A 24,188-nucleotide genomic window follows, 5' to 3' on the forward strand; every position below is an offset into this window, starting at 1 on the left:
GTCCGTGTCTGCGTCCGTGTCTGCGTGTGTCCGTGTCTGCGTGTGTCTGCGTCCGTGTTTGCATCGTGTGTGCGTGTGTCCGTGTCTGCGTGTATCCGTGTCTGTGTCCGTGTCTGCGTCCGTGTTTGCGTCCGTGTCTGCGTGTGTCCGCGTCTGCGTCCATGTCTGTGTCCCTGTCTGCATGTGTCCGTGTCTGCATCCGTGTCTGCGTGTGTCCATGTCTACGTATGTCCGTGTCTGTGTCCGTTTCTGCGTGTGTCTGTGTCTGCATCCGCGTCCGTGTCTGCGGGTGTCCGTGTCTGCGTCCGTGTCTCTGTCCGTGTTTGCGTATCCATGTCTGCGTGTGTCTGTGTCTTCGTGTGTCTGTGTCCGTGTCTGTGCCCATGTCTGTGTCTGTGTCTGTGTCCATATCTTCCTGTGTCTGTGTCTGCGTCCGTGTCTCTGTCTGCGTCAGTGTCAGTGTCTGTGTGTGTGTCAGTGTCTGTGTGTTTGTGTCCGTGTCTGCATGTGTCTGTGTCAGTGTCTGTGTCCGTGTCTATCTGTGTCTGCATGTGTCCGTGTCTGCATGTGTCAGTGTCAGTGTCTGCGTCCATGCCTGCATGTACGTGTGTCTGTGTCAGTGTCAGTGTCTGCATCCGTGTCCGTGTCTGCATCCATGTCTGCGTCTGCGTGTGTCTGTGTCAGTGTCCGTGTCAGTGTCTGTGTCTGTCAGTGTCTGCGTCCGTGTTTGCTCGTGTCTGTGTCTGTGTCAGTGCCTGTGTCTGTGTCAGTGCCTGTGTCCGTGTCAGTGCCTGTGTCTGTGTCAGTGTCAGTGTCTGCATCTGCGTGTGTCTTTGTCAGTGTCAGTGTCTGTGTCAGTGTCTGTGCCTGTGTCAGTGTCAGTGTCCGTGTCTATGTCAGTGTCACTGTCTGTGTCAGTTTCCGTGTCCGTGTCACTGTCACTGTCAGTGTCTGTGCCTGTGTCAGTGTCTGCGTCTGCGTCAGTGTCTGTGTCAGTGTCAGTGTCTGCGTCTGTGCCAGTGTCTGCATCTGTGTCAGTGTCTGTGTGTCAGTGTCTGTGTGAGTGTCTGTGTCCGTGTCAGTGTCTGTGTCTGCGTCTGGCTCCTGTCATGCGGAGCCCTGCACCCACGCCACGGGGGAGCCCGTGGGGAAGTGGGGAAACCGACGGGGCGCCCATAGGTTGAGCCCAAAGCTGCAGCTGGAGGAAAAGCACCTTGTGATGTGCTGGCAGCGACAGGTCAGATTTGGGCTGTGTTCCGAGGGAGCGGTGTGTCATTCTTCCGGGGGTGCTCGGAGACCTGGGCGCTTGCTGAGCCGGGGAAGTGTCTGATGTCTGGGAGAGCAAAGCGGAACCAAGAAGCGGGAACATTCCGTGTGCTGCCTGTTTCCAGCGGAGCGCTCCCGCGGAAGAGCTGGCAGAAGTCACGGCCCCAGCAGGTGTGTGGAACGTGTCCCCAGCTGCTGCTGGACACAGGCCGCGGCCCGCCTGGGGCGGAGAGCAGGGCCTCCACGGCCACCGTCAGGGGGTGCACCTGCTGCTGCTTAGCAGCTCGTGGCCCAGCGTGGCCTTCACCTCTGCCTCCGCTGCTCTGGGAGGATTCGTTAGGTGGCTCTCGGTTCTCCAGGCTGTTGCTGTGATGACCCGGAGGACACCTTCAGAAGGTTGGAAGTGAGCCAGAGTAACTGGTGAATGTGTGGGGAGCCCAGTGCCCTAACCAGCTGGCCCTGCGCAGGGAGGGCCCGCGTGTGGCTGCAGCAGGCCAGCGGGGGGCAGAGGTGGGCTCATTAGGATACGGGTTTCCTTACTGCTGCGGCCCTGTCCTCTGCTGTGGGAGCGTGCTCGGGGCACAGAGTGGGAACAGAGGGTTGGGTGGGAGTGGGACGCTGCTGCCTCTGCCTCCTCGTGGGCAGCCCGGCTGGGGCGGTGCGCGCGGGGACGCCTGTCATTCTCGCCGTGCTGGTCGGTGTTTCTCGGTTTGCTTTAGTCCGTTCAGTCCCAGTTCTGGGCTGCAACAAGCATCACTGTCTCCGGTCTATAGGAAGGGATCAGTGGAGCCTGTGCGGGGGGTGAGGTTCAGGCTTCTGCTCTGACCCCGTCTCTGCACTGTTGAACTTGTATTTGCTGAGGATAGTTGCATTAGGAAAGATTATTTTTGCTTTTACTGGATTTACAAAAATCTCGTCCGTTATTTCAACACTCGGGTCATTTGCAGTAATGAAATGCAAGTAACACTTGACTTCCAAAGTTTTACCATATGTGTTTTTCTGTGTTAATGTGACGTCTCCGGGTAGTTGTGGAAGCCGGAACCCCACCAGCATCTCCGTAGGCTTGCTTGCCCCTGCTCCACCCGCCAGACCCGAGTCTAGCGCTGCGGGGGGGCACTCTGGAGGTGTGGCTTGGAGGTTACCGAGTAGCCGACTTACAGGTCGGGAGATTAGCCTGGATTATTGGGGTACAACCCAATAATCCCCCAAAACTGTAGAGGAAGGAGGAGTGAGGCGGGAGGGGAGGTTTGGGAAATTCAAAGCAGGAAGACGACTCCCCCTGCCGTGGCTGGCGTGGAAGATGCACGGGAGGCCAGGAACCGAGGAACAGGGGTGGCCCTTAGGACCTAGGACTGATCCCTGGGGAGCCTCTGTCCTACAGCCACAGGGACCTGAGTTCTCTTAAAAACCTGAGTGTATTTGGGGTGGCACCCTGCCAGGTAGCCCTACCTTGACGCTGTCCCGTGAGACTCTAAGCGGAGAACCACCTGTCCCTTGTGACACACACAAACTGGGATGTCATCCGTAGGTGTTTTGCTGTTTTTTATTTTTTTAAGGTTTTTATTTATTTATTTGAGAGAGAGAGCAAGAGTGGGGTCGGGGCGAGGGGGGTGGGGCAGAGGGAGAGGGAGAAGCAGACTCCCCACCCCGAGCAGGGAGCCTGAAGTGGGACTTGATCCCAGGACCCTGAGGCCATGACCTGAGCCGAATTCACTGACTCAGCCACTCAGGCGCCCCAAGTGAGTGCTGTTCTAAGCCATTGAGTTTGTGGTGATATCGGAGGAAAACGAATACAGTATGTCACTGAGGGGAGTTCTGTTGTTGCTGTATCTAGAAACATCATAAAATTCCAGCTAGCCTCATCTTTTGTGGATTAGCGTCTCGTTTGTCTCACCACACTTGAGGCTGGCGCGTCCGTCGTGCTGGTGGACTTCGTAGAACCGGCCTCTCTGTGACATGAGGTTTCAGAAGGTGATTGCGAGAGGGCTCAGGCGTTCTTTTTCGTATTTGGGAATAGTCCCAGAGCTGCAGAAATTTACGGGCTGTAGAACCTTGGATGGGGTTCTTTTCGGCCCCCGGTTTTCCCATCTTGCAGGAAATTGAATCAGAGGCAGAATGATTTGCCTCGGTTCTTACAACCAGAAAAATGAGAGTCAGAAAAAGAACCCAGATTTTTTTTTTTTTTGTATTTTTAAATTTTATTTTATTTTTATTTTTAAAGTAAGCTCCACACCCAGCCTGACGAAGACTCGAGCTGAGATCACGGGGTAGACACTCAGCTGCTGGAGCCACCAGGTGCCCCAGATCCCATGTGGATCTTTTTTCTGTTTTATTGTCACACATCCAGCCTTCCTGACGAGCGTTGAGAAGTAGACTCAGGCATTGGGTGTTGGGGTCTCCTTAGCAAAGTAGCGCTGGCCACGAAGCAGGAATTCGTTCTGCGGCTCTTTTGGAGGCCCGAAGGCCCACGACACCTAGGGCCACGCTCTGTAGGCGTTAGGGGGTCCTTCTCGGCCTCCGGCAGCTTCTGGTGGCTGCCAGGAGCCCTTGCTGCTCCTTGCTGTGGCAGCGTAACTCCCATCTTCGCCTGTCTTTGCGTGGCTGTCTTCCCTCTTAGGGAGCTGCCAGGCATCGGCTTAGGAACCCCCCCTCGTCCAGTGGGGCCCTCCCTCAGCAGGATCACCATCACACAAGGTCGCAGTCACAGATCCTGGGGGGTGTGCTCCTCCTGGGACATACTGAATAAGAACCGCAAACTTGAACGTGGAGAACTGAGCGCCTGCCCTGTCCACACCAGTCCCCCTGTGTTGGGCCGGCAAACCCCTTCTTCCATGCTTTTTGGGCCCAAAACCTTAGATTCACCCTTGATGACTCCTTTTGTTTTCTTTTCCCGTGGAACCTGTCGTCCGACCTTCAGGCTTCATGTGGGGTCCCACGTGGGGCCCAGCTGCTCGACCGTGGCCTGCGCTACAGCCAGGCTAGTTCTGAAGGCTCTTTTCCTCTGCCCTTGCCCTGCTTTGTTCCCCGCACAGCGGGAGGAGAGCCCCTTGCAGCTTGTCAGCTCACGTCCCTCTGCCCAGCGTCCTCTGTTGCTGTGAGAACCAAAGGCCTTGCAGTGAGCCCTGCCTCTCTGACCTTTTCTGACCCTGGTGTCCTTACCCCGCCGGCCGCCTCCTGGGCACCCCTCTCCCCTGGGCATCAGCACTTCCTTCCCCCGGACACCCTGCTCCCCTGTAGAAGCCTTCCCTGAACCCCCAGACTCCCATCTGTCCCTCCGGTCACTGTCCTTTCTCCCTGGCAGTATCCCTTTTGAACTTTTCAAAAACACTTCTGTGTCGTGACGTGTATTGTACATGTGAAGGTAAATGGGTCTGTTCAGATGGAAAATGAAACGGACGTCTGCACACAGGGCACCCACCGTAAGAAGCAGCGTTAGCGGCAACTGGAAATCTTTGTGCTGCCCCCCCCCCCCCCCAGCAGGTTACTGGCGGTGAAGTCTAGTAACAGGCTCCTTTCCTTTTCTTTGTAGTTTTACTGCTTAATGGGCTTACAGGCAACATACTGTCCATTTTTGCCTGCTGTTGTCTTAATAATTGAGATGGAATCGTGCAGTGTGTGTTCTAAGCACTGATTCTGAGAGTTAGACCTGTCCTAGCCTACAGCTGTGGTTCCTTTTCACTGCTGGGTGGTGGTCTAGGTCGTGAAGAAGCCGGAATTCACCCCGTCCTTTATGGGTACGCATTTGGGTTGTTTCCAGTTTTCATTTATATGTGTATGTGTGTGTGTGTATGTGTACACCTGTGTGTATGTGTACATGTGTATACATGTGTCTATATGTATATATGCGTATATGTGTATGTGTGTATATGATGCTGGTGTGGCCATGGCCTATGCGTTTGTGCAAAGTCTGTATCCGGGGTGTAAGACAGCCATGGAGCTTGTAATCCACGTAATCCTCGTTCCTGGCTCGTGCCAGCCTGGTTCCCTGTGTGCTTGTCACTGTGCACATTGCCTTGAACGTTCCCTGACTCCTTGGTGTGGGGCACAGTCTGTGTCGGGCATGGCCGTGTCTAAGGACAGGGTCCCTTGTGGTTTTGTGTGCTGTGATGGAAGTTGAGCGTCCGTTTGTAGGTGGCTTATGTGTTTTCCTTTGTGAAATGTCCGTTTTGTCTTTTACCAAATTCCCACAGAGTGGTTTGTCGTTTTCTTATTGATTCGTAGGTGTTCTTTGCATGTTCTCTATTCCTTTACGTGTCCCTGGCCCATTGTTGGTTACGTACGTTGTAAGTGTTTTATCCCTGTTTGTTCTTTGTCTTCGTTCAGACTTTGTGGTGTCTTTCTCCCCAGCCGTCTTTTTTTCTCTTTTTAAAGCTGTTTCTTTCGTTAAGGTTTAACTTACACACAACATGTTAATATACTCAAAGTTTACAGTGCGATGAGTTTTGGGGACGCACACACCGCTGAAGCCCTGGCCACAGTCAGGACGAGGGGCATGCCCACTGCCCCAGAAGTGTCGTCCTGCTTCTGGATCCAGCTCTCCTGTGCCTTCCTGTGCCCCCGGGCCCCGGACCGCGGGTAACGACTGACGCATCTGCTCTGAGTCACTGTAGATTGTCTTGTCTTTTCTTTCGTCGGGATGTTTTCATCCAGGGCAACTCTGTAGCTGTCCGTCCTCCGAGTTGTGGCCTTTCCGCTGCAGGGTGACCGTCCGCTGTCTGCATGGACCAGAGCGTGTTCCTGCATTCGGTGGACCTTTGGGCGCTTTCTAGTTCTTGGTTAATATAAATAATCCTCCGGCAGCGCTGGTGTCTTTCCGTGGACAGACACGTTGATCTCTTGGGCAAATGCGTGGCTCACCTGTGAGGTTAATGTTTGATTTTTAAAGAAACAGCTAAACTGTTTTCCCGAGTGGTTGTACAGTTTTACATTTCTGCCGTCAGTGTATCAAAGAGTTCTGGTGGCTCCACTGCCTTGTCCATGCTTGGTGGGGTGGGGTTTTAAATGTTTAGTCATTCTGTTCCGTGTGTACCGGTCTCTGCTTGTAGTTTTACATTTTTAAAGTTTTTAAGACATCTTAATGTATTCTACCACTTTCTGTGCTTGTTTTTTAAATTGTTTTAAATTCAATTTATTAAAAAAAAAAAAGAACCCCAAACGAGAACAATTCACTCATTTCCGCCGCACCCCCCAGCTCCTCTGCCTCTGGCAACCACCCTTTGTACTGTACTTTGTATCTATGACCTTGTTTCTTGTACACATTGTAGCCTCCACGTGTGGGAGATGCTGGGTGTTCTGTCTTACTTCACTTAGCTTGATGTCCTCCAGGTCTGTCCATGTTGCTGAAAATTGCAACAGTTCTTTCCCCCTCTCCCCAAGTATTCCATTGCATACAGGCTTACCTTGGCCATCTTGTGGGTTGAGTTTCAGACCACAAGAAAGGGAGTATTACAGGCAAGCTGGCCACGTGGATTTTTTGGTTTCCTGGTACATGTGAAAGTTGTGTTTATACTATGTGATTGTGTAACAGCATTGTGTCTGAAAAGTGTACTCACCTGTGTTTTCCCCATTGTGTATTCTTGGCTCCTTTGTTCTAAGTTAATAGACCATATATGTGTGGATTTATTTCTGGGTTATTTTGTTCCACTAATCTAAGTATCTGCTTTTATGCCAGTTCTCAGTGTTTTAACTACTGTAGCTTTGTGATATAGTTTGGAATCAAAGAGCGTCATGCGTCCAGCTTTGTTCTTTCTCAAGTTTGCTTTGGCTACTCTGGGTCTTTGGTGGTTCCATACAATTTTTAGGCATGCTCTATTTTTGAAAAGTGCCATTGTAATTTTGATAGAGATTGCACTGAATCTGTATGTTGCTTTGTGTAGTATGGATATTTTAATAATTTAATTATTCCAATCCATGAGCATAGGCTATCTTTCCATTTTAGTCTTTCGTTAATGTGTTATAGTTTGTTTTTTTTTTTAAGATTTTATTTTTATTTATTTGTCAGAGAGAGAGAGCGCACAAGCAGAGGGGAATGGCAGGCAGAGGCGGAGGGAGAGGGAGAAGCGGGCTCCCCACAGAGCAAGGAGCCTGATGCGGGACTAAACCCCAGGATCCCAGGATCGTGACCCGAGCTAAAGGCAGGTGCTTAACCAATTGAGCCACCCAGGTGCCCCAGTGTGTTGTAGTTTTCAATATACAGGTCTTTCACCTCCTTGGTTAAGTTTATTCCTAGGTATTTTATTCATTTTTATGCAGTTATAAATGGGATTCTTAATTCCTTTTTTTGATAGTTCACTGTTAATGTATAGAAACACAACAGATTTTTGTGTATTGATTTGTTTGTATCCTGCAACTTTACTGAATTTGTTTATTCTAACAGTTTTTTGATGGAGTCTCTATGTATAATGTCATGTATGCTGTAGATAGTGACAGTTTTAATTCTTCCTTTCCAATTTGGATGTGTTTTATTTCTTTTTCTTGCCTAAAGGGCAAGGATTTTGACTACTGTGTTGAATAAGAGTGGTAAGAAGAGGTATCCTTATCTTGTTCCTGATCTTAGAGGAAAACCTTCCAGTTTTTCACCATCGAGTCTGGTGTCGGCTATGGGATTTCATATATGGCTTTCGTTATGTTGAGTTGTGTTCCATCTCCACCTGCTTTGCTGAGAGTTATACACGGATGTTGAAGTTTATCAGATGCTTTTCTGCACCTGATGAGATAATCATATAATTTTTATCCTTCATTTTGTTAATGTGGTCTGTCATATTGACTCATTTGCAGATGTTGAATCATTCTTGCCTTCCTGGAATAAATGTCATTTGATCATGCTCTATGATCCTCTTACTATATGTTGAATTTGGTTTGCTAATATTTTCTTGGGGATTTTTGCATCTGTGTTCACCAGGGATATTGGCCTATAGTTTTCTTGTGACATTCTTGTTTGGTTTTGGTATTAGGGTGAAACTGGCTTTGTAAAATGTTCCTTCCACATCTGTTTTTTGTTTGTTTGTTTGTTTTGTTTTTGTTTTGGAAGAGTTTGAGAGAAGAACTGGTATTAATTAATTCTTTGAATGTTGGGGTAGAATTCACCAGTGAAACCATCTGGTCCTGGACTTGGGTGTGTTGGGAGGTTTCTGATTACTGATTGAGTCTCCTGACCAGTCATCCGTGTGTTTGGATTTTCTCTTTCATCATGCTTCACTCTTGGGAGGTTGTGTATTCCTAAGAATTCATCCATCTCTTCTATGTGCAGTTTGTTGGCCGGCAGTCGTCCGTGGTAGTCTCTTGTGATCCCTTGTATTTCTGTGGTGTCAGCTGGAAGGTTTTCCTCTAAGATCAGGAACAAGATAAGGATACCTCTTCTTACCACTCTTATTCAACACAGTAGTCAAAATCCTTGCCCTTTAGGCAAGAAAAAGAAATAAAACACATCCAAATTGGAAAGGAAGAATTAAAACTGTCACTATCTACAGCGTACATGACATACATAGAATAGAGACTCCATCAAAAAACTGTTAGAATAAACAAATTCAGTAAAGTTACAGGATACAAACAAAATCAATACACAAAAATCTGTTGTGTTTCTATACATTAATACATACATCTCTTTCATTTCTACTTTTATGGTTTGAGTCTTCTCTCCATTTAATGAGGTGAGTCTAGCTAGAGGTGTGTCGATTTTATCTTTTGAAGAACCAGCTCTTAGTTTCATCATTTCTGTTGTCTTCTTAGTGTATTTCATTTATTTCTATTCTAATGTTTGTTCCTTCCTTCCTTCTGCTAACTTTGGGCTTCACTTGTTCTTTTTCTGGTTTCTTGAGGTGTAAAGTAGGTGCTTTATTTGAGATTTTTCCTGTTTCTTGACATAGGAATTTTCACTATCAACTTCTCTTTTAGAACTGCTTTTGCTGCATCTCATTAATTTTAGTATATTACATTTTCTTTGTTTTAATTTTATGTCTCCAGGTATTTTTTTAAAATTTTCTTTTGATTTCTTTATTGACTCGTTGGCTTTTCAGTAGCATGTTGTGAATATCCCAGTGTTCTTCATGTAACTGATCTCTGGTTTCACATAATTGTGATCAGAAAAGATGCTTCATATGATTTCACTCCTCTTAAATTTGTTAAGACTTATTCTGTGGCCTAACATGTAAATTGTCCTGGAGAATGTTCCCCTTGCACGTAAGAAGAATGTGTCTTCTGCTGCTTTTGAATGGAATGCTCTGTAAATACCTGTTGAGCCCATCTGATCTAATGTGTTATTTAAGGCCAGTGTTTTCTTACTGATTTTCTGTATGTAAGTGGGGTATTAAAATCCCCTGCTACTAGTCTATTACTGTCTGTCTCTCCTTAGGTCTCTTAAAATTTGCTTTATATATTCAGGGGCTCCTGTGTTGGGTGCTTAAATATTTACAAATATTAACACTTTCTTGTGGATTGACTCCTTTATCGTTATGTAGTTCCTTTCTTTATCTCTTAATACAGTCTCTGTTTTAAAGTCTGTTTTGTCTGGTAGAAGTATAGCTGCTCCAGATTTCTTTTGGTTTCCATTTGCATGGAACGTCTTTTTTTATCCCTTCACTTGTAGTGTGTGTGTCCTAACATCTCAAGCGCGTCTCTTGTAAGCAGTATAGGGATGGGTCTTGAATTTTTTTTTTTTTTAAAGATTTTATTTATTTATGTGACAGAGACAGACACAGTAAGAGAGGGAACACAAGCAAGGGGAGTGGGAGAGGGAGAATCAGGCTTCCCGTCAAGCAGAGAGCCCGATGTGGGGCTCGATTCCAGGACCCTGGGATCACAGACCCGAGCCAAAGGCAGATGCTTAAGGACTGAGCCACCCAGGAGCCCCGGCTCTTGAATTTTACCCATTCAGCCGCTCCTGTGTTTTGATTGGAGAGTTTAGTCCACTTACATTTGAAGTAATTACTGAGAGGACATGTGATTGTTGCCATTTTTGTTACTTGTTTTCTGACAGTTTTTTTTTTTTAAATTTTATTTATTTGACAGAGAGCAAGCACAAGCAGGGAAGCAGCAGGCAGAGGGAGAAGCAGGCTCCCCACTGAGCGGGGAGCCCGATGCGGGGCTCGATCCCAGGACCCTGGGATGATGACCCGAGCCGAAGGCAGACACTTAACCCATTGAGCCACCCAGGCGTCCCTTCTCACATTTCTTGTAGCTCCTCTCTGTTCCTTTCTTCTTCTCTGCTTTCTTCTTTGTGGTTTGATGACTTTCTCAGGCGGTATGCTTGTATTTCTTTATCTTTTGTAGGTTTGCCCCAGGTTTTTGCTTTGTGGCTCGCTACCATGAGGCTTACGTATAACAACTTATGTTTGTAACAGTCTATTTTAAGTTGATAATAATTTAAGTTCCTAAAGCTCAACATTTTTACTCTCCCTCACCCCCACATTTGATGTTTTGATGTCCCACTGTACATTCTTTTATCTGTGTTCTTTAATTATTATAATCATAGTTATTTTTTACTTCTTATGTCTTTTAACCTTCATCCTAGCTTTTTAAGTGCTTAACCCACTACTTTTACTATATATTCAACTTTCCAGTGAGATTTATTCTTTCACACGTGCTCTTGTGAACACCTTCTTTTCAGCTTTAAGAAGAACATTCCTTGAAGGCCGTGTTAGTGGTGATGAACTCCTTTAGCTTTTGTTTCTCCAGAAAACACTTTACGTCTCCTTCACTTCTGAATGATCGCTTTGCCGGGTAGAGTTATCTTGGTTAGAGGTTTTCCTTTCAGCACTGAGTACATCGTGCCAGTCTCTCTGGCCTGCAGAGTTTCTGCTGAAAAATCCACTGACAGACTTAGGGGGTTTCCTTGTACGTAATAAGCTGTTTTTCTCTTGCTGCTGATTTATCCTCCTTCCATGGCCTACCCTCCCCTCATCTGCTGCTTTTAAGATTCGCTCCTGGTCTTTAGTTTTTGACTTGTAATCATAATGTGTCTTGGTGTGGGTCCCTTTGGGTTCCTCTTATTTGAAACTCTCTGGGCTTCTTGGATCTGGATGTCTGTTTCCTTCCCCAGATTAGGGAAGTTTTCAGCCATTACTCCCCCCCCCCCCAGCTATTACTTCTTCAAGGAGATTTCTGAACTTTACTCTCTCTCTCTTTTTCCATGATCCAAATATTAGTCTGTTTGATACTGTCCTATAAGCCCCTAAGCTATCTTCACATTTTTTTCTTTTTTCTTCTTGCTGCTCTGATCACCTGAGTTCCACTCCTTGACTGAGCTGTCTGACCCTTTCTTCTTCTTCATCTGGGCTGTGTTTCAGTCAGCTTTTGTATTCCTCCCTCTGTAACTTCTTTTTTTGTTTGTTTGTTTTTAGAGAGGGAGAGAGGGAGTTGAGGGGGGCAGAAGGGGAGAGAATCCACAGAGAGACTCCGCTCCACACCCAGTGCAGGGCCCCCCTGCACGGAGAGACCCAGCTCCTGAATCTGTGGCTTCTTGCTTTCCCAGGGGTGCTAGCTGCTTAAGAACCCTTCCTTCACTGGTTAGAGTCCTCTGGAACCCACGGCGTAAGTCCCTCTGGCTGCTGGAGTCAGGTGATGTAGAGAAGTCCCCAGAAGCAGGCATAGAATTTGGGGCACCAGATAAGTGTGAGCTCCTTCCTGTGTGATACTGATCATTACAGTTTCCTGGGAGCAGGTGTCCAAGTGTCCCTGGCCTGCAGAGCCAGGTGATCGAGAGCTGTCTGGTGGTGACAGCCCCAGAAATCAGGGCACTAGGTACGCGTAGAAGCTCCCTTCAGGGAGATGCTGGTGCCCAGCAAAGGGAGGGGGCGAGGGTGGCCCCCTAGTCCCCATTCCCAGTGGAGAGTGATCCCGCAGGCTCTTGACGTGTTTGTCAGATCACATGCCTGCCCTCAGGCTGGCGCCCTGACACGCAGGTGAGTCTGCTTCCCTTTGGTCTAGGCAGAAGCCACGGGCTCCCTCTGAGCCGGGCCCTGGGGCGGCTGGGTCCCCGTGTGCAAGCCGCTCCAGGGAGCCTTCGCGGATTGCTCCTGTCTTGCGGTCTCGGGATGCGAGTCCCCTGGGGATTTCAAAGTTAGGTGTTTTGGGGCTTGTCTGTTCGAGTGTACATTTTAGAAGTCGGGGTGCTGCCGTGGGGTTTGAACCTTTGCTGCTCAGGGAGAAGCTCTGGGTTTTGAGTTTTCTCCTGGTTGTGAGATAGCGCGAGGAGGGCTGTGACTCTGTCCCAGCCTCTCCCAGCTGCTTCAGTGTGGTTTTCTCCTCATTCGCTTGATGTGTGCTTATGGCCCAGCCAGCCTTTAGGGTTTTATTTTGTTTTTCAAACTTTTATTATTTTTTTATAGATTTTTATTTATTTGACAGAGAGAGAGAGAGAGAGAGAGAGAGATCACAAGTCTCTGTGAGGCAGAGATGCAGGTGGGGGGGCGGGGGAGCTGGCTCCCCGCTGAGCAGAGAGCCCGATGCGGGGCTCGATCCCAGGACCCTGAGATCACAATCCAAGCCGAAGGCAGAGGCTCAACCCACTGAGCCACCCAGGCACCCCCAGACTTTATTTTAGAGAGAGAGTGTACGTGCTTGTGAATTGGGGGAAGGGCAGAGGGGGAGAGAATCTCAAGCAGGTCCCCTGCTGAGCGCTGAGCCCAATGCAGGACTCGATCCCAAGACCTCAGGATCATGACCTGAGCCAAAGGCAGACGCTCATCCGACTGAACCACACAGGCGTCCCAATAGGTGCTTTCCTAATGATCAGTGACATTGAGCATTGTTCTGTGTGTTTCATATCATCCTGTGTCGGGAGTCTTCTGCTGATTTTCAAGTGTATTGTTTTCTTAGTAAGTTGTAACTGTTCTTTATATAATGTATCTACAGTTTTTCATTGGATGTTTTGTAAATATTTTCCCTTAAACTGAGGCTTGCCCCTTTTTAAAATTGTGGTTAAAAAAACCCATAATCTCCTCTTCTTACCAGTTTTTAAGTGTACATTACAGTGTTAACCATATGCACGCTGTTGTCTAGCAGAGCTTTAGAACTCCTTGGTTTTGTGTGACCAGAGGGCACTGCCAGAGCAGCCGCTTGTGTGGCATGCCTTTGAGCTTCCGTAGCGGAGGCTTTTGAAGAGCAGAGGATTTCTTGATTTCACTGAAGTCCAGTCTGTTTACTTCCAAAATATCTCCGTCTTTAAGAAATCCCGGCCTACCGTGAGATTGCTACGATTTTCTCCTCTGCAGAAATCACGTGTCTTTTTCAGTGTGGTGTAGTTTCTCACATCTGTGGTCCGTGTCAGGGAGAGGCTTGGGCGCGCCGTGAGGTAAAGGTCAGGGTTTCCCTGTAGATTACTTACAGATGACCGCGCACCCGCTCGAGGACCGTGTTCGTGTTCTAGGGCTGCAGAGACAAAATACCTGGGAGTAGGGCGTCCAGCAACAGAAATATTGTCTTAGGGTCTGACATCCAGCTGTGGGCAGGCCTGGCTCTTCCGGGGCCTCTCTCCTGGGCGTGTGGATGCCATCTTCCCGGGGCTGTGTGCTGATCGTCCGAGAACACCAGGCCTGTTGGACTCAGGCCCTTAACACCCTCATTTTTATTTAATCACCTCTTGACAGACGCTCGGTACAAGCTTTTCTCCACTTTTTGCGTTTTTTTCATTTAGTATGTACTGGAGTTCGTTGTACACCCGTACAGAGAGGCGCTCATCTTTCCTTCCAGCAGCGAAACACTCCGTTGGTAGATGAATCATGATTTGACTGACTGGTCCCCTATTGATAGATATTTGGGTCAAATTTCCAGTGTTTTGCTATTACAAATAATTCTGAAATGAATAGCCTAATGCCTCCATCTTTTCCTGTTTTTACCAGCGTATCTGTTGCTAGGGGAGGTTCCGAGACTGGGATCGCTGGGTCGAAGGTTGAGTTGATATTGCATTTTGTGTGGTGACTGTTCTTTAAGCCACTATTAAGAAAATGTTTTGAACAAATTAACATTCTCAAGGATTCAGTGCTATAGTTTGTGCAGACTTCTCTGATATCGTTAAGAGTTTTTCTTTTTGAATTTGCTTTTACCAGTAAACGTGAAAGCTCTGTGGGTGTGTGTGTTTTGGAAACAAAGCGGAGAAAGGAGAGTGCTGTCAGGACCCCTTCCGCTGTCGGGGGAGCTCGGGCCACGCAGTTCTCCTCTGACCAGTAGGTGCCGCTGTTGAGTCAGGATGCGGGTGGGCCGCGCTGGGTGCCGGGTGTCTGCAGCCGCCCAGAGAGCACCCTGCGCCCGCCCTCAGCGGAGGATGTGAGGTTCCAGTGGGCCACAGGTGAAGAACACAGCCAGCTCGTTTGCGGGGAAGCACCCCTTCAGGGCTCCAGGGGAACAAGTGCCGTCTCTACTGTTGTGCTCTCAGGCACCCCCCACCCCTGCCCCAGCGTTTTGTAACTCACCCACTTTAATTTGTTGGTTTTTTTCTTGTAATAAGGTGATTTGACTTTAGACATGAAAACTAGACTGGATTTCAGATGATTGGGTGTGCAGAGCCTGGTGAGCTGGGTTCTGGGATCCCCTGGGGCCGCTTCTGGTCTGCTGTCGCGCAGAGACGTGACGAGGGGCTGAGACAGAGTCTGTCTTGCCCCACCCGAGGGGCTCGGCCTTCCTGGTACTCCTCTTCCTCATTTGCACCTGGTGCCCCCTCCGAGGCGTCTGCTGCCCTGCTTCCCCGGCTTCCTCTGGGCGCCCCCTCTGTCCCTTCCCTTCCCTTCCCGCGGCCCGCTGGGCTGGCATGGCCACATGACACCTGTGGCTCTCAGTGGATCCGGCTGGCTCGTAGCTCATTTTCCTTGTGGAGGACCCGTTCCTGGCAGAATGTGGAGCATTCCTGGTCCCTTCTCCCTCCATGGCGGTGGCACTCCCTAGGAAGGGACAGGCCTGAAGGGAAAGCGGGGATTCTCATGGAATTTTAATTTTAATGTGTTTCCATGAGAATCCCCGCTTTCCCTTCAGGCCTGTCCCTTCCTATTCCGTTGCAGGAATAGTGCTGCCATTTGCTTAGTTGTTTGGCCAGGAACCCGGGAACAGCCTTGTTCTTCCTCTCTGCCTGCAGAACAGCCCCCCCCCCCCCCCCCCGTGACCCTAGTTCTCACTTACTACTGTGACTCAAGCCATCACCTTCCCCGTCCAGACTGTCGTGGTAACAACTCTTAAAATCCTTTATTAATTTGAGGGGCGCCGGGGTGTTTCAGTCAGTTAAGTGTCTGCCTTCGGCTCAGGTCACGGTCTCAGGGTCCTGGGATCGAGCCCTGCGGGTGCATGTCAGGCCCCCTACTCAGCAAGGGTTCCGCTTGTCCCTCTCCCTCTGCCCACCCTCGCCCCCCCCCCCGCTCATGCTCTCTTTCTTCTCTCAAATAAATACATCTTTTTAAAAAAGTTGGTTAATTTGAAGTCAGCTGGTGTGAGGACAGGTGCAGGAAGGACATGTTCCCCTCAGTGAGCTCCCTGAGCATCACTACCCCGGGTGAGCAAGAGTCTGCAGCTCCCCAGGACCCCACAGTGTGGGACCCCCACGCCCCAGAGCAGCTCTGTCTTTGCAGGAGAATCACCACCTTGCTTTGTTTCCCACCGAAGCCTGCGTTCTTAAACGTTGGAGCTCAGCTTGCCGGGTTTTTAATGAACGTAATCCGTGCAATCTAGCGACTTGTGTAGTTCGTGTCGTGTGTTGTGTTGTGCGTATGTATGTAGTGTGAATATGTTGTGTCGATAGGTAGACAGCCTGGCTTCCTCACACAACTTCATGTGTGTAGCGTCATTTATTGTCACTTTGTTGCCTTGTGTGGCTCTGGCACAGTCTCTTAATCTCGTCTACTATAGATAGATATTTGGGTGTTTTCATTTTTGGGGGCTGTTATGGATAACGCTTGTACCAGGGGGTGGTACTCAGCCACAACAAAGCATGAAATCTTGCCGTTTGCGACAACATGGAGGGACCTCGAGAGCGTCACACTAAGTGGAGTAAGACAGAGACGAGTGTCAGGTGGTCTGTCTTGAGTAGGGAATCTTAATCAGAGTGGCCGCTCCCAGACTCAGGACGGCCTCGTGGTAGCCGCGGGGGATCGGCTGTGGGCAGGAAGCGTGGAAGTGGTCGGAAGGTACAGACTTCGCTTATAAAAGGAGCGAGGCCCGGGGATGTCACGCACAGCACGGCGACTGCAGTTGATAATGCCATGTGGTACGTTTGAAAGTTGCCAAGAGAGTAGATCTTAAAGTTCTCATCGAAAGAAAAATTGATTTGTGAGCGTGTGTTGGTGGATGTTAACTAACCAGACGACGTACTGCGCCCATTTCAGAATATAAATGGATACTGACTCCCTGTGTCGTACCTGAAACTAACATGGGATAAGTCAGCTATATCTCAGTTAAAAATAAAAGGAGCCCCTCCAGTGTCACCTTCACAGCGAGGCGTCACTTGCCCCCCACGGGCGCGTCTTTCTCTCACTTTGTCACGTTGTACTCTCCGGTACCCAAACTCTCTTTTCACGAGTGTTCCTTGTCTGCCGTCTCCTTTCACGAGCGCACGAGCTCACTGAAGGCAGGGTCCTTGTCTGTCCTTTGCTCCTGCGTGTCCACTGGCCAGAGGAGTGCTGCGCAGAGACGTGTAATGGATGGTTAGTGCTCAGCCGCGTCTTGTCACGGTGGCCTCGCGGGCTGCTCAGACCGCTGCTGCCCGTGGCTCTGGGCTGCTCCTCAGAGCTCCGAGGGGACCGGGAAGCAAGTGGAAGGATAACCAACAGCATCCGTGTTTGAATGGTCTTGTGACCAGAATTTTAACTGTCTACTTTTTTTTTTTTTAAAGATTTTATTTATTTATTTGACAGAGAGAGATCCCAAGTAGGCAGAGAGGCAGGCAGAGAGAGAGGGGGAAGCAGGCTCCCCGCTGAGCAGAGAGCCCGATGCAGGGCTCGATCCCAGGACCCCGAGATCATGACCGGAGCCGAAGGCAGAGGCTTTAACCCACTGAGCCCCCCAGGCGCCCCTCTTATATACTTTTAAAAAGTGTTTTGTTAAAATGCCAACCTAATACACATTGTATTTCATAATGGTTTTACTTTTTCGTTTTATAGAATTAACACTGAATCCTCCAGAAGGAATTGTGGCAGGTAAGGCACTGCAGTTAACCTCTTTATAATCTACTTCTGATCGCCAGTGTTACCTTCACAATTAATTGTGGAAATTGTTTTCCCCTGCAGGCCCCATGAATGAAGAGAACTTTTTCGAGTGGGAGGCACTGATCATGTAAGCTCGTTACACGTGTTTCTGGTTTTCAAGACTTTCCCGGACACGAGACCTTTGAATCCCTTCAGCGGCCGTGTGGTGCTTCCAAGTGTCCGTTTCTTCCTGCGTTTCCCGAGTTGAGCTCTTCCTAGTCTGCTCGTCTCAGAGCAGAGAACAGCACAGAGGTGCATCCTGACAAGCGGAAATGTTTCCTTAGAGCCAGTGAAAGGTTTAGTCGATGTTGTATTTCTAGAGTTTTACAGTAATTAAGAAGTTTTTTTTAAAGATTGTATTTATTTGACAGAGGGCGAGCGAGCGAGCAGAGGCAGGGGGAGCGGCCGAGGGAGAAGCAGGCTCCCCACTGAGTAGGGAGCCCGATGCGGCGCTCGATCCCAGGACTCTGGGGTCACATCCTGAGTCCGAGGTGGACACTTAACCGACTGAGCCCCCCAGATGCCACACACTAATACGTTTTGAACGTTGTGTGGCTGCGCTGGCGGTTCTCACCTCGGGAGTCCCCAAGAGCCCTCAGCTCTGAATGGAGATGGGCCCCTCAGGATGTGAGTGAGCCTCTGGCCCTACACACCTGTGCACCCACACTTCCCTCTTCCTCTCGTCCCCACGGCGCCCCTCATCTGCTGCTGCCGCTCTCTCCGGGCACCTTGTCTGGCTTTCCGTGGTCCCTGACCCCGGCACGCGGCTTAGTTCTGCGGCCAGCAGTGTGGTTCCTCGCCCTGCTGTGGAAAGCTCATGCGTGGATTTCCCATTTCACTTAGTGATGTTACTTCAGGGGGTCACAAACAGACCCCCGGATCTAGAATGTTCTAGATTCCTGTGACCCAGACGCTTTGTTTGCCTTCCTCCTACTTTACGTGAGCAGTTTCTGCATTACTGTCCTGTCTGAGACCTGCTGTATTTTCAGCAGAACGTGCTTCAGTAACGTTTGTGAAGTTGTGAGGTGATCCCCGGCCTCTCTGTTTTCTCTGTGGGAAGACGAGATGCCTCAGTCAGTTGGCAGGTGCTGGGGCTGGATTTTGTTGGGTTGAGGAGTGCTCTGTGGGAAGGGCAGGGGCAGCCGGGCCTTCAGCACCGTCCCCACCCCTTGGGGGTCTGCCTAGGGCCAGCGTCACATTAGCTCTTCATGCTTCCCATGCTTGAGGAGCACTGATAGTGTCGTCCCTGGAGGTTAGAGTAACGTATGGAAATTGATGAGAAGAATGAGGGTTTTTGATAAAGCAAAATATTTTAGACGGTCCAGAGAAGATACAGCATGCGTGCCATCTGATGGCTTGGGCCTGTAATGCCCACTGTTTTTCGCGTGCTGAAATGTTCCTGGCATGAGGATGTCTTTGCAGTCTGTACTTCTGTCTCATCTTGTGTCTTTTGTCCCCTGAAGCAATTACCATGGGATGGCGAGTGTCCGGCTCAGCAGTGCCCTGCGTCTGCTGGAACATGGCACTGGCTGCTGTGTCCGCTACAAAGCCTTTTATTTTTAAGGAACCAGCAGATTATATCATTGGAACTTGAGTCATAGCCGTGCTTTTCCACTTGCTGTATACTGTGTGTTCTCTCCGTGTTCACGCAGGCAGCTGTGCGTGCCACCTGGCCGCGAGCCTTTGGGGAGGGACACGGGGCTTTGGAAGGCTTGAGTGCAGAGGTGAGTGGCCCCTGGCAGGTCTGACAGCTTGCAGGAGAGTGGCTCATGCCCGTTGGCAGGCTTAGTTAGAAGCCCTCTAAGGGACATGGGAGCCTTCCGGTATGATTTCTAAAGTGTTGGGATAACTAAACCTGATAGGGTAAGTGTCACTAATTTTAGATAAACACTATAATATTTAACCAGTATTTTGAAAACACGGTAATAATGAGATGCAAAGGCAACAGAAGCAGAAATCAAGAAGCAGGACAACGTCCAACTGGAAAGCTTCTGCTCAGTGCAGGAAGCCATCGACAGGACAAAAAGGCCACCTGCGGGATGGGAGAAGAGGTTTGCAATCCCGTGCCTGTGGTCTCTCCAAAATACATGAAGACCTGGCAGAACTCAACTCCAAAAATTTAAATCATCTGATTTAACAATGGGCTGAGGACCTGAATAGACGCTTTTCTGAAGAAGACACACAGATGGCTGGCAGGTGCGTGGAAAGGTGCTCGCGTCACTTGGCGTCCCGGGAGTGCGCGTCAGGACCCCAGGGAGGCGTCACCTCCCACCAGTCAGCGCGGGCGTCACACAGAAAGACCAGAAACCACGGTGCTGGCAAGGCTGCAGAGAGGGGAGCCGTGTCACCCTGCTGGTGGGAATGCCAGCTGCTGCACCCGCTCCGGAAAACCGTGGGGGGCGTCCCCAAAACAAACAGTGTAGTACTGAGCCTTTGCCCAGGGACAGCGCGCACCCTGGCTCAGAAAGCCTGACGTCGGCACCCCGTGTTCCCCCCGGTAGCAGTATTTACAGCAGCCAAGACCTGGAAGCAGCCAGAGTTGCTGTCCAGCGATGGGCAAGTGGACAGAACAGGCGGTGTGTGTACACACGCATGTGCGCGCACAGGGGATAACGGCCTTAAAAAGGAAGGAAGTCTTGCCATTGATGAAAACGTGGATGGACCTTGAGGATATTATACTAAGTGAAATGAGTCAGAGGAAGAGAAATACCGTACGATCTCACAGGTGAGATCTGAAAACCCCCAAACCCTGAAACTCAGAGAACAGGTGGGTGCTGGAGGGCCGGAGCGGCCGGGGGGGGGGGGCGGGGCGGGACAGTGAAATGGGCAAAGGAGGACAAAAGCCCAAACTTGCAGCTGCAAAATAACTCTGTCCCGGCAGCGTAAGGGACAGCGTGGTGACCAGGGTTGGTGACACTGCAGTAGGTAAATGAAAGTCCTCAAGAGAGTGAATCTGCAAGTCCTCATCACAAGAAGGAACAGTTTGTAACTTCGTACGGTGATGGGTGTTCACTCGATTGACGATGATCGTCCTGTAGTGTCTGCAGAGTGTGGCCCCTGCTGTCCCGCTCCCGGGACGTAGACCCCATCGTGTGTCAGTTATGCCTCAGCTTCAACTTCAACTTCAAAAAAAGTAAGAAGAGCTTTTCAGGTTTCTTGAGCACGTTTATATCTGAATAAGGCTGTTGCGTTAGCCTGGAATTCCCCTGCTTCAGGATTTGGTGAGCCTGTGGGTCTTGGTCCTGTTCCAGACCCTTTTACAAACAAGAGGCCGTTCACAAATGTACTTAAAACACCTATTAGGGAATTAGCTGTCGTCCCATTGATCGGCCTCACGCTGCCGTTTTCGCAGACACCTGGCTGAGTTTTGCTCCTTAGTGATAGGTTTTCTTTTCTCTCTTTTGTTCTTTGATTGTCTCCGGAGTTTCTGTGGTGCCCCAGTGTTTCTGAAACCATGTGTGCCCCGTTTCTGGGGGGGGGGCACGGGCTCTCACCCACAGGGTCCCCGTCTCTCCTTGGCTGTGCAGTGAGGGTGCTTGGGCCACAGGTACTAAGGATACGGGGGGACCCCATGTGTGCCCCCAAGAGAAGGAGGCGGAGGGTGTACGATGGGAGCGCAGCAGATCCGTGCATGGGAGGGGAACGGAGAACGAAGCTGCCACAGCCTCCTCTCGGAGGCTAAGTAGACGGCAGCTCTGGGACGCCCGCTGGCCCCAGCAGACAGGCGTGTGACGCTTGATGTTGGGGTCACGAGTTCGAGCCCCACGTGGGTGCAGAGATGACTTAAATAAAACCTTTAAGAAAACAGGTGGAGGGTAAGTCTGCTGGCTCCCGGCTGGGCATACGGTGGAGTCTGAGCCGCGGCCCCGAAGACGACCAGGCTTCCCAGCAGATGGGAGCTGTGGGGCCCGCGGGCTGGGCCCGGCAGAACTTCCTGCCCTCACGCCTGCCGCTCTGCACCCGATCGGAGCACCACAGACCGGCGCACCGTCCGCGTAGGGAGGTGGCGTCCCATTCGGCCCGAGTTTGGCCCGTGCGGCCTCGTCGCGCTGGGCTGTCTGGGGACCCTGTCCGCACAGGGTGGGTGTGCTCTCGGGGGGAGCCTTCGGTGAGGATGGGAAAGGCCTGTGCTGCGGGCCGGCTCCGTGTCCTCAGGGGCTAGAAGAGGGGGAGGCCTTGGGGATCTCACTGCCCTGTTCTGTGGTTCCCCAGGGCTCTCGGAGCCGCAGCCGTGAGCCATCTTCCTGCCTGAGCCGCGGCCTCGCTCCCCTCCAGACCGGGGGCTCCAGTAAGATGAGGGGGACTCCCTCCCTCCCAGAGGCTGGGGACCCTTCACGAGCTCCCCCAACATGTCACAGCCGCAGGTGTGAGGATCCCCGGGTGGTGCTGCTCCGCCCGCGCTCAGCCTGGGGGGCCGGGCACAGCGGGCAGGGTCGCGGCAGCCACCCTGTACACCAGGCCCGTGGGCGTGCGGCCACCATGCCGGCGCGCCTCCCGACAGAAGCACGGCCGCGGGCCTCCAGGGGCCTCTCCAGCCTGGCAGCCCCTGGTGAGGCAACTTCCCGCCGCGCTCCCCGCCATGACTCAGGAGTGGAAACGTCGTCGTCCCATGCGACGCGAGGCACACGTGCCGTCTGGTGCCGGATGCCGCGTGACACCGGGACAGCTCCAGCGCCGTCTGCTGCCGGCGTGGGAAGGTCTCCGGCGTGTCGCCGAATGGAAGAGCAAACCAGGGAGCGACGGCCTGGACCAGTGCGGTCGCTGGGATGATGTTGGGTGGGGTCCGGAGACCCTCCTTGTCGTTACCGTTGGGGAGTTGGGGGGCGCCCCACTGCCAGCATCTGGGGGCGCTGCTGAAGGCCTCCCGGCCCGGACAGCCCCTTACAGCGGCCCGGCCCGTGGGCCCCAGGCTCAGCGCTGCAGCCGGGAACCAAGTTTCGTCTGTGTCAAGTGCCGTCGGAGGCTTCGATCAGTTCACAGAGGTCAGAGGCCATCCCCGTGACGCTTCTGCCACGTTTCCAGAAAGGTCCTTGTGCCGCTCGTCCGTCCACATTCCCAGCCTCAGCTGGAGGCCGCCTCTCTCCCGTTTTGACTTACGGATTTGCGCTTCTGGACTTCCCTGCGAATGGGGCTCAGAATGCCCGTCTCGCGTGTCTGGCTTCTCCCGCTCCTCAGAACGCGTCTGTGCCTCCTTCCCCTGCTCTGTGTGTCGCTGCCTCCTCCGGCCCCGAACCGGGTCCCCTGGGGGCAGGGGCTGCCCCTGCCCTGTCCGCTCGCAGCATGAGGGGCGCCGGGCTGCTGTGGCGAGAGCCGCTGCCGTCCCTGCACGGCGTGTGCACCGTGTGTGCGCCCCGCCGGGCCCGCGGGACCGCGGTCGCCCTCTGCGGGGTGAATTCGCCGTCCCCGCCTGCAGCCGCTGCCTGCTTCCCTGGCAGCTCGCCCTTCTCCGCCCCTCGCCCGCACTTGGCGCCATCCCCGCTGCCTTGTGGGAGTGCGGGGCGCTCACCGGGGACGTGTTTGACTTCTAACTCACCGTGCGGAGGGTCTCTGGGGCTGCCAGCCGGCCCTGGGTCTCGGTGGCCCGCACAGCGGTTGCCCATTAACCGGACTCCTCTTGTTGAGTCATAAGACTCTTGTCGACCCTGTATATATTTTGGATACAAATCCTTTGTCCGGCACGTGATTTTCAGGGGTTTCTTCCTTTTCAGCAGTTTCTTTCCTTTACGGACCAGGCTCTTGGTGTCGCACAGCTCGGGGTCCCAGAGGTTTTCCTCTGTGTTTCCTATTTGTAGCTCTTACGTTTACATTTTCCGTCCTTGGACCGTTGAGGGTTCACTTTGGAGACGGCATTCGGGAGCGCCCGGCTTCAGTCGCTGGCACGGGGCCGCGCACTTGCCTTGGCTGCCCCGCCAGAAATCAGCGAGCCACACGCGCTCGGGTTTCTGTCCGACTCTGAGTCACACTCCGTTGATCTGGGCCTGTCCTCCTCCCGCCGTCCCCGTCTTGCTTCCTGTAGCTTTAGAGGAGGTTTTGGAATTGGAGAGCGCGAGTCCTGTCATTCCGTTCTCCTTCCTCCAGATGCTTTTGCCTCTTCCTGGGTCCCTCGCATCTCCCTCTGAATTTTAGGATCGGCGTGTCAGTGTCCGCAGCGAAGCCAGCAGGGAGTTCTGGGGCATGGTGTGGGGTTGGTCCGAGGACGGCTGCCGCCTGCACGGCCTCAAGGGCTCTCTCGCAGGCTACTTCATTGGGTCTCTTCAAATTCTTGTCAGTCGTGCCGAGATACATTTTTTAAAAATTTTTTTATTATTTAAGGATTTTTATTTTTTATTTGACAGACAGAGATCACAAGCAGGCAGAGAGGCAGGCAGAGAGCCCGATGCGGGGCTCGATCCCAGGACCCTGAGATCATGACCTGAGCTGAAGGCAGAGGCTTAATCCGCTGAGCCCCCCAGGCGCCCCACCATGATACATTTTTAATTTGAAAAAATCCAGTTTTGCGGATGAAGGTGTGTGAGTAGATGAGCAGAAACGAGCTTGGAGAGTAACAAGGCTTCCTGTATCAGCCTTGGGGAGGCGAGTCCGGAGGGGGCGTGGAGGGGAGCATTTGTTATTTTATACATCTCATGGATTTGAGTATTTTCTAACACGTACTTTTCTAGTCAAAGTCAGTTCATGTTGTGAAGGTTGGTGTTTGTCAAACGGACTGGAAGTTCTCGGAATGATAGGCTCATTTAGTTCAAGTATAGGTCAGATATACGTTTG

General features: G+C 51.2%; 1 protein-coding gene across 1 annotated transcript in view; it reads left to right on the forward strand.

Moving 5' to 3' along the window:
• Positions 1-24,188, forward strand: part of UBE2G2 (ubiquitin conjugating enzyme E2 G2) — a 34,677-nt gene that overhangs the window by 608 nt on the left and 9,881 nt on the right. Inside the window, exons 2-3 of the mRNA XM_032865249.1 lie at positions 17,343-17,378; positions 17,469-17,514. Of these exons, the coding sequence (XP_032721140.1) occupies positions 17,343-17,378; positions 17,469-17,514 (82 nt within the window). The remainder of the gene's footprint in view (positions 1-17,342; positions 17,379-17,468; positions 17,515-24,188) is intronic.

This window comes from Lontra canadensis, unplaced genomic scaffold, assembly GCF_010015895.1.
Source record: "Lontra canadensis isolate GAN:19392208 unplaced genomic scaffold, GSC_riverotter_1.0 scaffold29, whole genome shotgun sequence".
NCBI lineage: Eukaryota > Metazoa > Chordata > Mammalia > Carnivora > Mustelidae > Lontra > Lontra canadensis.